General features: G+C 40.1%; 2 protein-coding genes across 3 annotated transcripts; one reads left to right on the top strand and one right to left on the bottom strand.

Annotated features, from left to right (window-relative positions):
• Positions 1 to 531: 531 nt before the first annotated feature.
• On the bottom strand, positions 532 to 4525 carry klhl31 (kelch-like family member 31). 2 transcript variants are annotated; one of them, XM_031838889.1, is made up of 3 exons: positions 4458 to 4525; positions 2275 to 3477; positions 532 to 2182 (listed from the first exon to the last, which is right to left on the bottom strand). In XM_031838889.1, exons 2-3 carry the CDS (start codon positions 3447 to 3449, stop codon positions 1450 to 1452), a joined length of 1908 nt encoding a protein of 635 aa, XP_031694749.1. In that variant the 5' UTR covers positions 3450 to 3477; positions 4458 to 4525; the 3' UTR covers positions 532 to 1449. The 2 variants fall into 2 exon arrangements, with proteins under 2 accessions (XP_031694749.1, XP_031694742.1); XM_031838882.1 differs by having other exon boundaries at positions 2275 to 3480.
• A 954-nt stretch (positions 4526 to 5479) lies between these two features.
• On the top strand, positions 5480 to 10387 carry eloal (elongin A, like). The gene is made up of 11 exons (XM_031841777.1): positions 5480 to 5579; positions 6510 to 6566; positions 6675 to 6787; positions 6883 to 7813; positions 7892 to 7997; positions 8073 to 8240; positions 8325 to 8422; positions 8983 to 9163; positions 9333 to 9444; positions 9946 to 10049; positions 10261 to 10387. Exons 1-11 carry the CDS (start codon positions 5502 to 5504, stop codon positions 10320 to 10322), a joined length of 2010 nt encoding a protein of 669 aa, XP_031697637.1. The 5' UTR covers positions 5480 to 5501; the 3' UTR covers positions 10323 to 10387.
• The last annotated feature ends 2422 nt before the right edge of the window (positions 10388 to 12809 follow it).

Raw genomic sequence — 12809 nt, forward strand, 5'->3', positions numbered from 1 at the left:
TTTAGTTTAACAACAGACTTGAGGCAGTTGTTAAACTATAAGTTGTACAGACAGCTGTATACGATTACTCACTTGATGCCAGTGAACTTACTGTTTCAGTTTTTAAAACTTGGTACCTGCAATCTCCTTGTATTTATGTAAAAATGTGTACAGTATGTAAAAAAATACACACATTTATGAGTCTCTGGGTTGGACGGATTTCATGATAGGATTAAAGACAAAAAGTGCTCATTTAATGGGAAAATGAAAATGTAACCCTCTAAATGGCCTCATCACTCGTTGCTCCTGGTCCACGCATAATGCAATAATTAACAATTTCCCAAAAAGAAACCACTAAAAAGGGCAAATAGATTGAAATAAATTGAAAAGAGTAATCATGTGTACATGTACATTTTGTTGATTTATGGTGATCAAAAACAAACTGAAGTGTGTTACTCAAGTATTTCACTTTACGGTACAAAATTACCGTAAAGTAAAAAGAAAGAAGAAACTTGCATGAAAAGGATTTAAAATAAATGATCATGGCTCAGAGAAGCTTCAACTCTTTAATTTAAAAAGAAACAAATAAATGAAAAGACATGAGCAGTCAGGGAATCCATGAATTCCAGGAAGCTCAGGCTGACAACATCGTTCCCAACTTCTATTTTTCTTTTTTACAAAATATTTTATTGCTGTCACAACTAAACCCATTCAACCCTCATCACTTCCAACATTTTCCCAACAGATCCATTTCTTTGCACTGATAGTGTTTTTGACAATCACACAACATACGACACAAGACCACTACATGAGACACATGTAGAGAAATTGCGGCCTTACTACTCCTACTCCTGGTAGGTGATGGCAATACTTATTTCAGCTCCGGCTCATCATTCTGTTCAAGTATCTGAGAATCACAGGAGCTATAGTTGACATAAACAGGACTGTCACAAAGTCCTTCAACGGCAATAGCTGTGTTGCAAACACTGGATAAAAAAGACAACCATGTTACAGATTAATCTCAACAACAACAGTGATTTTGCGTCTTTATACCTTTCATTTGAGTTTTAAATAACATTATATTTGTTATAGAAAAAGGGCTAATGATATTATCTCAACTGAATTGGCCCCAAAGGTAAATTTCTGTCTAAAATTGATAACATTTTATTTTATTGCTACGTAAATTAAACATTTTCTCTATCATAAATGACCTTCGTGATGCCCATTATACCAATTGTTAAACTATAAATACTGAAAATGCATTTCAAGGCTTCAAATTGCTTTCAATAAATGGAGTGTTCCCAAATCCTTCCATTTTATTATCTTTATCTCATCTGAAGAAAGTTGACCATTTAAACATCATCTTCGTCCCAAAAAAGGAACTGTTGGTAGAGTTTAGAACAAAGATTTATTCAACAGAAATGCTGGAGATCTTTAGACATTTAAACTACATTATTACTATCTACACTTTTATATACTGACTGGTGCAGAAGACACTGAACTGGCTCTGGACTCTCGTGTTTTCCTTGTGGGTATGGTGACAACACAGCATGAAATGCCGACTGTTGCTTCTGGTAATTCATCATCCTCAGTCCATTCATTGAGGTCAGGGTTGAAAACCTGAATGCATTTCTTGTACTTCTTCCCTCCCTCGTTCCAGCCTCCGAGGAGATAGACCTTGTTGTTCAAAATGGAAATACCAGCCGTGCTCACTCCTGTGAGAAGAGGCGTGCAGTAGCTCCACTGCCCGCTTTGAGGGTTGTAAGACTCGACGGCGAGGACATCCACCCTCTCCCCACGACCTCCCAGCTGGCTGCCACCGATGACATACGCTCGGTCTCCCACGGTGGCAGCGCAGTGCCAGCCTCGAGGTGTGCTCAGACTGCTCTTTTCCTGCCAGGTGTCAGTGGAGGGGTCATACGAGCACACAGCCCTGGAGTAGGCGTTGTTGATGTAGCCTCCGGATACAAGGATCTTGCCATCGATAAGGGAGCTGCCGTGACAGCAGCGGGGCACCTCCATGGGAGCTTTCATCTGCCACTGGTTGGAGGAGGGCACATAGCACTCCACAGAGGCCTGAACACCATCACCGTTTCGCCCTCCGATGGCAAACAGGAGGCCGTTGAAGATGTTGAGGCTGAAGTGTGTGCGCTTCTGGATCATGTTGCTCAAGTGAATCCAAGTGTTGAAGCGGGGGTCAAATCTGAAGAATGTGAAAGGGATTTGCAGTTATTTTGTTGCTTCACACCAACTAATGTGACAAACTAAATATCAAACGTGACAATTAGTTCTTACCTGCAGAAGTTGCTGACAGCATGTTTAGCCTGGTTCCTTGCGTCATTCTGGTCCTCACCACCTGCCACATACAGGAAGCCATCCAAGACTGCCACACACTGATTGAAGCTCTTTGCTGGCATTTCTGTCAATTTATTCCACACATTATCTGCATCTCTGTAGAGGACGTCTTTGCTGAGAGATTTCTCTGTCAGGGCAGGGCGTCCACCAACTGTGAATATCACCTTGACGCCACCGCGCACCTTTGTTCTGCGTGACTGGAGGATGTTCTGTTGGTATGGCAGCAGATGGTAATTCATGGCATCAACAAGGAGACGGTGGCACTCGGGGTCTTGCATCATTCTAGGCGCATTCTGGACATGATTCACCAGGTCTTGGGCAGAGATGGTGCCGAAGCGGATGAGAGTTAGGAGATCCGCCGCATACTTCAACCTCTTCTCGTCAAAGTCCAACCACTTCATGGCGATCTGGAAGGCCGTGATCTCGGAGGGAAGCTGCAGAGAATCGTCTGAGAGGAAATCGCTGATCTGCTCATATGTGAGCTTCAGGAACTGCTCCATCTCAGAGAACTCGATGAAGTTCTCCCGCATGAACTTCTGAGCTGCCTCCTTGGTTTCTTTGAGGTCATAGGCATCGGCGATGTTGGCCACATACATGCAGTTCTCCACACTGAGCTCCTGCTTGAGGAAATCACTGCACATCTTCACCAAGGTGCCAATCTGCAGCAGCATGGCCGCGGCGATAGTGCCACCGATGCTATACAGCGACAGGGTCAGCTTTCCGGAGTATGCATATGTAATCGCTGTGGCGAGGCCGACCGGCGAGAGGTCGTTCAGGTCGATCTTCTGGAGGGACGAATCCTTCTTCAAGATGCTTCGAATGTACTCGCTGCAGGAGGCCATGATAACCTTGTGGACATCAAATGACTTTGACTTGGTGGCGACTGTTAGATCGCAGAGGAAGTTCTCCTGCCTCATGTTGCTCAAACCCTGCAGCAAGTTTGGGGCATACACAGAATCAGTGACTTCAGTTGAAATGCAGTTGAAGCCGTTTCCTCCTTCCAACAGAGTGTTTAGCCCGTTGATCTTGTTGATGGGGCTGTCCTCGACCATTATAGTCATTTCATTTGTGTCTCCTTTACTCTTTTTGGTCGCCTTGTTCTTTTTGGGTGCCATGGCTGTAGCAGCAGAACACAGCCCAGACCTTCTGAAAATATACATAAAACATGTCAGCCTTTATCAGGAAAGTGCAAGAGGATTCACAGAAATCATAAACAGATACGTTGTGTCAAATGCAACTTGTGACAGACATGACTTATGCTGGCAAAGATTTAGCCTAGAATTAATCTGGTCTGTGCATCAAAATATTAGGGAACTAGAGGGGAGTTATGGGGTATGCCACATTGACAAGATTGAACTACGTTAAATAACCTATATTGTTGAGTTTTGAATGATTTCCTGTGTGTGCTGTCTTGCGGTCCTGTTGTCCTTGTGCCATGTGTATCTACTGTTTTCTTTCCCTCAAACTAAGCAATAATGTAAATGTCCTGTACATCCAACTTGTTGTATCTAAGGAGAAAAGTTTTCTTCCATTTGGGAGTAAGTGGAATTTATTTAGACGCTACTAGACACAAACAACTTTGAAAAACATATGTGCTACTACCGGGTGATGCTGGAGCAAGTGAGTGCGTCAACGTGCCCCTCTTTGCATCTGTCACAATTTATCAGCAGTATGTCCAGGAATAGCATCGCTGGATGGCTCACCCATGACGTTCCTTTTATAGACTTTGAGACATGAGCACCAGGCCTCATGTCCTCTCACTATTTAAGTTCAATTTCAGGCAAACATTAATTTTTTATGTCTCTTTTCTTTATTTTATTTAATGGTTGACAAATTGTCCTGGATACGTCTGCAATGAGCACAATCTAGAAGACAAAAAGGTTTCACAAAAAGCCACTCCTCACATTATTCACACAAAACCTTGACAACCTGAAGCTTATTGTCACCATGTGTAAAAACTAATTTTAGGATGGGGTCAACAGCTTTAAGCAATTTATCCCCTTTTGAAGTAAGTAAGAAAGAGCACATTTTCAAGTCTAAAATGCAAACACTGAAGCATTAACTGCACTGAATTGCCTTTGTTAAATTGGCAAAATGAACAAGCATGGGAAAGTTCCACTTACCTGTGAAATGAAGTTGAGGTTGGTGAAGAAGGAACTTGTGCCTCCAGTACTGGAGCAGGAGAGAGAGAGCAGCAGTCACCCGGCTGAGAGAGACATACAGTTAACTCCTCCTCTGCGGGAGTAAGTGCCAATCAAGTATTGTGCAATGCATGTGGCAGAGGAGAGGGACCATTCAAACCCCCCTCCATCCTAAAGTGTCCCACAATAGCCTCCAATCAGTTGATGTCAACATACTGTGCATGGGCTCGACCTCCTCTATGGGATATGAAGGCTTCATGCAGCCATTGTTTAGAAAAATGTTATCAGCTGTCAGAGGTGTCCAGAGCATTTTATTTTAGTATCCGGAAAGAAAAAAGTTTTTTCTATTTTAGTCTTCCAGTAAAACAAATAAAGTGAAATATTAATTTATTTATTGTTGGACGTGATCTCATAGGCAATCTGAATGGAAATCTGCAGAAGTTAATTGGAGGAAATAGAAATGGAAGCGCATAGAAGACATTTGAGCACCACTTCATTACAGGCACATTTAATAATATGTTTGCTATAAGGCAATGCCATGAGAACTGCAGCTCTCTGTGCAGAGGACATAGACAAGTCTAAGACACAGAAAAATGGATAAATTTCACAGTTTGATGAGGCCTAAGAGTGTCCACACCTGTCCCTCTGATATGATTGGTTAGGCTGATGTGTTTGTTTGACTAAACCTGAGACATGTACAAGTTTTAAAATACATACATTTTCTTCTTTTTTTGTTTGAAGGATGATACATTTCTCTTTTATTAGACCTGTATTCCCAAAGAGGGTTTAGGGTTTACAACCATCAACAATTTACTGCAGAATTATATTCTCGATGACAACAATGTGAATCATGATTATCAATGTGTTTTGTCGTATACTGATATGCACAAGCCTAATTGATTCATCACTTCTAAACCACACACTCCACATCGTTTCTGTCATCGGTTCCGCCCATTATAATAGTGTCATCAATGGGCGCGCGCTGCCCGGTGTGTGTGTGTAGACGGTTGCACGTGAATCACCGTGATGGCCAGCAGCTCTGATGTGGTGAAGAAAGTCAAGCGGTTCAAACTTCAGCTGACAGACACAGCAGAGTCTGCTACGGTAGAAGATACTCTAGTTTATTATTTTTCTTTGCGCACAACAAGAAGAGCAGAGCTAAAGGGAGAGGTTCCTGCCTGCAGGGGAGAAATTGTTTGCAGTTTGTGATGTTTCTGATGTTGGATATACGCTATTTAATTACACAGCCAATCATTGCTCCAGAAACATCAGTTTCTGTGGTTTCGGAAGCTTTTTTTTATTTTTTTTATTACCCTGACAGTATGATTTTACAGGCTAAACGAACAAGTGAAACGTTGACAAATTCACAATGTCGTCTCTGTCAAAACCCGTGGGCTATAAGATATTCTCTCTACTTAATTGCGTTCGTCTGGTATCTTTGATTATGTGTGGAAACGGGCTGATTGCGAGCTGTTTCCGTCCGTGACGTGTGCGCTGCTGCCACACAGCATTTTTAAAGCACTTCACTTTGGGGGTCAGGCTGTTTAAATGGGAGGCGCCTTGCTGCTAAAATTGGCAACTCTTCCAGTTGTCCAATATATGGCTGCTGTCCATCATCAGAGCAGGTCGGGGAACTCTGCAGACGTGTTTGAGTCATAGATGGCATAGATCATTTAATTGGCCAATATCTATATTAGATTTAAATGTAGATAAATTAAAATCAAATTAAAATGTTAAAGCACTACCTGAGACGGATTCAGTGATATAGGGAGACGTTATTCCAGCCGGCTGCTTCATCCATTTATAGTTCACGGTAAAAGGAGCAGTGCGGGGAGGAGGGGGTTCCCATACATAGCTTCTGCTCTGAATGCACAATCAGCAACTGTGGAGATCCAACGCCAGGAATACCTTATTTGGCCTGTCAGGTTTTCCTCCCTTACTGTACAATTTAGTTGCTTTTTTTGGTCATAAACATGCATGAAAACCGTGCTCATGGAAAGCATGTAACATGAATGTGTTTATTACTCTTTCCAGGTTGTAAAGATTTTGCAGAAACTTAAGGATCTCGATATCACATTAGACCTTCTTGCTGTGAGTATCTTTTGCAAAGAATGTATTTTGTGTTGATATATTTGCTATATATGTATTTTGGTTACATTTTACTTTGACTGCGCTTACTTGTGTCTGCATTTAATTTAGGAAACTGGAATTGGCAAAACCGTAAACTCCTTGCGCAGTCATGTACAGGCTGGAGAATTGGCCAAGTCGCTAGTCAGGGGTTGGAAAAGATTGGTCCCTAAGGAATCCAGAAGGTGACCTATATTAACATTTTAGTTTTATTTAACAGTATACTGTCATTTTTTTGTATTTATTTTACATCTTAATCTTGAGTTTTTCTTAAATGCAGCCACACAGAGGATGGGGATGCATCAGAGGGTTTGTCTGTTAAAGACAAACTGGATGACCAAAGCTGTCCAAGTAATGGAAGTCTTACAATGAAGGATTCAAACAACAATTGCTTAAAATCTCACATTAAGAGTCAGAATTCTTCAGAAGAAGCCCTCTTCAAAACAGGCAGCAGGAAAGCTGATTCGGAGAAACAGTGTAAAGAACAGAAAAGACACAAGGACCAGAATAAAAATCAAGAAAAATGTCAACAAAAAAACCAGCTTATCTCTCAGAATGACATCTTGAAAAAGAACATTGATATCCAAGAGGATCAAATGGACAATTCAGTTGTCTCCAAGAAGATGAAAAGGAATGAGAGAGACGGAAAATCAAGAGATACTGATACTTTGCTAGCAAACAAAAACTCAGAGGACGCTCATGGACAATCCAGCTTTGATAATGGAAGATTTGGGTCAGAAAAAAAGTCAAATAAGAAACTAAAAGAATCATCCAGAGAAGGCAAAGAATCTTTTTCATTTGAATCCAGTCACAAACACTCAGAAACATTAAAGCTGGCCAGTGTCAAAGATGACATATCTTCTGAAATATTGAGGACTTCAGAGGCCCAAAACAAAAAAAGGAAAAAAACAAGTAAAGAGAAGCACGGAACTCTAAAATACAATCAAGAGTCTGAAAAAAAGGGAAATTCACAAAAAAAAAAGGCAAAAATAAAGCACAAAGACAAGCAGAGTGAGTCCGAGGATCCCTCCTTGTCTTTTGAATCATACTTGAACTACGACGTGAATGTTTTCAAGAGGAAAGAAAGATCTGGAGTGAAGAAACCGCCCAAAACACTCAAGACTGTAGTAAAAGAGGAAGCAACTAAAGGTCCTGGCATGAAACCTTTCAGGTCACACGTGATGTCTATAAATGTTACCTCTCCAACACAGGTATGTTTGACAATAGTCTTATACGTTTGGCTTTTAGAGTGCAGATCTTAGTTGATCAAATTTCAATTCATATTTCAGAAGTTTAAGGAGTCTGTAATGGAACTGCTTCCATTCACCATTCTGACACCCGCTGGTCTGCCTGAATGTGAAAAACCATTTGGTGTTGAGTACTTTGAGAGGAAAGGTACTGTATTCACAACAACAACGTTCAGTGGTATTTTCAGATTGCTTATTTCATTCTTGACATCCTGTCTTGCAGTTGAGAGGGAGTCTGAGTTCTGTGACTTCTCAGAGGAGTCTGCGATCTTCACTGGTCAACGACTCAACAAAAAGATGCAAGTGTACTCTGGTGCCAAGACCGCCTTCCTCCCAACCATGATGAGCTTGCACCAGCAGTGTATCCGCACACTCCAGAATAACATTAACTGTGAGTAGAGCCCAGAGAAGCTTTCTTGCTGATCAGTCTGTCAGTTTGTTGGATTTATATTTAGGTGCAGGGATCTCTCCTCAGTGCTTTATGAAACTGGCGGAGTCCCGTTTGAAATCCTCGAGCCGGTGTTGGAGAGGTGCACACCAGAGCAGCTGCTACGCATTGAAGAATTCAACCCAGTAAGAATGTGAATGAATTTAGCACAGAGACACACTCTTAGTGGCCACTTAATTAGGTACACCTGTCTGGCACTGCATCCAACCCGCCGTTTGTTGTTTACATGTTCGCCTACAACTATATTTTCATTGACAGGAAAAGCCATAAGGTCAATAAATTTAAAGGGTAAAGTCCTTTGGATGTATGAATGTAATCAGTAAATCTTCTTAATAGATGTCTTGTGTGCAAAGTTGACATTTTTGCGAATGTCAATGGAAAGTCTTGGGTACAATAATGTTGAGTTAAACAGTAACTTTACCTCTGACTTCATTGTCATACTTTATAAGCAGAGATCAGATTGTCAGATTTAATGGAGCTCTGAAGTTTAATGATGTCAATAAGCAGCTTTACATACAGTGGCCACTGAGTGTGTATCAGTTTATCCTGTAATAACCTTTGTAGTAAAACTAAACTTTCACACCTTGGGTAGACATTACAAACATCATGTTAGGTTTGTAGAGAACTTAGTTTGAGTGTACAGGTGTGTCTTTGTTGCTAGCCCTGTATTTGTTTGTTTCCACAGATCTACATTGGAGAGACAGACCACTTATGGGGGACACATTGCCAGAGGGACTTCAAACACTCCAAACTTCAGGAGTATGAATCATGGAAAGAGATGTACGTCAGGCTGTCTGAGGAGAGGGAAAGGAAACTCAAAAGGCTCACAAAAAGCATCGTCTCGGCCCACTCTACTAAACCCAAAGGTGTGTGCTGTAAACTGGAACAGTAAGAGGCTAATCTTGAGTAGAACAGTCTTTCTGTGTCGATCACTGTCAAAACAACAGTTGAACATGAAAAAGTGAATATTTTATATACACTGTATACAGTTTAATCTCAATGTTCAGTACACTGTGCCAACTTTTTTTTCTTTAGGTCGGCAGGTGAAAATGGCATTTATTCACACTGTTGCTAAGCCACCGAGAGACGTACGAATTCAGCAAGAAATTCATGGAACAGCTGTTCAGCAGCCTCAGCTCCGGTGCAGGTTGGTTTCAGCATCCTAAATATAGAAAAGTATCTACAGAGGTTTTGCGATTAGCTCTTTTTTCTTTAAAAAAAACAACATAATTTGTGCTTGCATATTCATTTCAGCTATGTGGTTTACCGGATTATAAAGTTCACAATCAAACCAAAGATTAAAAGAGCCGTAGTAGGGCCTTGTTGCACATTCAGCCCTCGGCTACAAAACGATCACTCAACAACAGCAGCTTAGCAGTGTCATAACCTGCCGGAGACCCATGCGATAACAGAGGGTGGAATACTTTTTGTGTGAGCTTAGCCAAACAGGAATTGGAGCAATGTGCTGGATAAACTGTTTTTATTCTGGTTGGACTGCCTTGGTTGCTTTTGTTGTCAGCAGTTGCAACATGGATGTTATGCTCACTAACTGTAGTGTAGATGGAGACTCGTGTTTTTTATTTTATGTGCATGGCTTTTTTTCTGTTGATTGAGGTATGCGCTGTGCTATTGTCTCCTTAATTATCAGTGTAAAGGTTCAAGACAACAGACCGAGGCCGAGTAATGAGCCCAGCAGGTCCAGCAGCACCAGTTCAGGGGCAGCCAATACACAAGACCCTCGCAAAAAAACAAGTGAGCTAGAGTATAAACGCAATGTTTTATGTTTTTTTAAAATTACATTTTAAATTTAAATTAAATTTTACAAACCAATCACGCTGGCCTGTTCAGTTTTTGTAGCGAGTAAGAATGAAAGCTATACATATAGAAGTAATCTATATGTAATCCTGATTGATTTTATTTTAACTCATCACCTATTTTTTTTTTCTTCCTGTTGTTCACACAGGAGTTGCTCCAATGATGGCAAAGTCCTTAAAGGCATTTAAGAAACAGCTGGGACGCAGATAAATGTGCTTATATGATATTTACAGTGTGTGGATGTGGGGAAAGTGCACTCTATCATTCATTAACTTTGGACAATAGAAGGCCTGTGCTCACATAGATTACTCATGTTGTTTGTCTAAATATGCAGGAATTTTGCCATGTTTTTTTTTCTCTATAACTGTAAATTGTCTTCACTATTAAAGGGACGATGGAAAAGAGCAGATTCAAGTGATTTGATATTTTGTCTTTTAGCCTGTTTGAGCCAAACAAGGTCAGTCAGTAGTTTTTTTTAATGGGATGTGGCTCCCTCTAGAGGATGAATAGATATATGTATATATACGTACATTTTCTTGTTTTTTTTTTCTCCTACAAACTAACTGTATTTTTGATAACGTTCACCTAAACTATTCCAACACTAAATTTAACAAAATACAAGTAAACCAATGAGAATAGTCTTAATTACTACATCTAATAATATATTTAATACACAGCTATTTAATACATGAGGTTCATTGTATTCCTTTCAAATCGTTTATGTAGACGTTGTTCTCATCCACCTGGTTTTGAGGCAAACAATTCCGAGAAGATGTCAACAGTTCGTTCCACGTTATGAAAATGAATCAGCTTTGTCAACTCACTGTAATCCCTATGCAGTTGTTTTGTCTTTAATGGGGCAAGGCATCTGCTGTGTGCCTCTTCTCAAGGGCCCTTCCCGTCTATTTTTTGTTGTTTTGGACAACAACGGTTTGAGATATTAAAGAGTGGCTCTGAAACTGCTGTAGCCTTCAGCACCACCTGTGGCAGCCTGCTGAGACTGCATCATTTATCTATCCTCATGTTTAATTAATTGGTTTGAGGCAAGCTGCTATGTCCAGGGGGCTTGTGAATGTGTCTTATTGCTAATACGTTTAAAATTATGACTTTTTGGAGACTTATTTCATGTTTTCATTTCTCATGAATCGGTGCAACAATACATCCTTAGTAGCCTCAGATAACATTGGCAATTTAAAAAAAAACTATTTTATTTATTGCTAATGCGAGCTATTGGCTTATGCCCAAGCTGAAGCCCTACTAACCATTGAGGGGGTTGCAAAATGACCCGATGGTTAATGATGCTGTCCTGCCACAAGGGGACCTCAGACCAGTGGGCTGGAGCTGACCTTCACCTCTGACCTGGAAGAGAGCAAAGTGTGGAAAAAAATAAATACACGAGGATGGAGATTCTTTTTCCATTTAGAAATTAAAATGAAGGAAACATCCATATCATGTTCTGTGTATAGAAGGCGGAGTTATGACTCATGCAGAATGCGAGTAAATAAAGAAACTTTCAAGTATTTACTTACTGAACAAGTATTGGACACATTACTGCGTTTGGACACAAAGTAAAGCTGATGAGGACATGGTTGAAATACTAAGGGGAGCCCCAGGTTCACTGTAGCGGTTGATTTGTGATATACTTTGATTGTGACTTTGTTCTGAATTATACAGCATTACTTATGTGTGCTATATATAAGAATTAACAAGAATGGCAAGGGATTTAATGTGTCCCTCCGTGTGTCAAAAATGTTTATGGTCATTATTTCAGCTGATGATGTACTTGCATATTGTGCATTATTCCTAATTGGAGTTTAATCACATTAAAACACAGCAAACCTTGGCCCATGTAATATTCCATCCTCAAAATACCGTGCAAAACGCAAAGGGAGGGGAAGGAGTGGCACGTTAAAATGGAACCTTGTGTTCCCCAAGCAGGTTTATCCGGCTATGCATTTCAGGTAGTTAAAAAAACAAAAGTAGTTTCAATCCAGCTCACTTTTAAACGAGCTATTATCCATTGATGGCACTTTTGCCATAGTGGCCTTAAAGTATAAGCAACAATACCCAGTGACTGAATGTAAGAGTTTATTTAATTAAAATAGGCTACTGTAAAGAACAATTTGACGGTATGTTTACCATTTTGTGCTTTCTTATTCCAGCTCACTTAATTTCACAGGTAATGTTTTATTTAACTGCTATGAAAATTAAATAATTTACATAAATATGATCAATTATAAAATATGATGCTTGTTAGATATTTAACCACCTAACAGTATAAAGTTGTAATTATGTAGCTAGACTTAAACTACCTGCAACATCAAAATGCTGCTTCGCAGTAATGCATCAGTATTAATAATCAAAGATATAACGATGACTAGGGCCATTCGGATGTATCATAGGTACTTTTCATTTAGGTAGCCTACATTTGACTGGGAATACTACTTTTGTTTGAATTGTCTTAACAGTAGTCATGAAGTAGATGAACTGACTCAGCAATGTCACTGCTGCAGCAGTAGTGTGTCTACATTTTAATAACATTGACCACAATATGATAGGTCGTTTTTAAACATGCCACTGGATCATATTTTAAATACAGTTTTAAAGTGAACTGTACTACAGCCTTATTCTAAATATGATGAAATAAACACTTGAGGTCTAGAGTTTTTATACTTATAATTAAAACAACCCCCCCGG

The sequence above is a fragment of the Anarrhichthys ocellatus genome, unplaced genomic scaffold, assembly GCF_004355925.1.
Source record: "Anarrhichthys ocellatus isolate YVR2014 unplaced genomic scaffold, GSC_Weel_1.0 scaffold3, whole genome shotgun sequence".
Classification (NCBI taxonomy): domain Eukaryota; kingdom Metazoa; phylum Chordata; class Actinopteri; order Perciformes; family Anarhichadidae; genus Anarrhichthys; species Anarrhichthys ocellatus.

Coding starts and splice junctions, on each gene's coding strand:
- klhl31 (XM_031838889.1), bottom strand. CDS start 3,449: ATGGCACCCAAAAAGAACAAGGCGACCAAAAAGAGTAAAGGAGACACA. Junction 2,183..2,274: donor GCTGTCAGCAACTTCTGCAG/GTAAGAACTAAT, acceptor CACATTCTTCAG/ATTTGACCCCCGCTTCAACA.
- eloal (XM_031841777.1), top strand. CDS start 5,502: ATGGCCAGCAGCTCTGATGTGGTGAAGAAAGTCAAGCGGTTCAAACTT. Junction 6,788..6,882: donor GTCCCTAAGGAATCCAGAAG/GTGACCTATATT, acceptor TCTTAAATGCAG/CCACACAGAGGATGGGGATG. Junction 7,814..7,891: donor ATGTTACCTCTCCAACACAG/GTATGTTTGACA, acceptor TTCATATTTCAG/AAGTTTAAGGAGTCTGTAAT.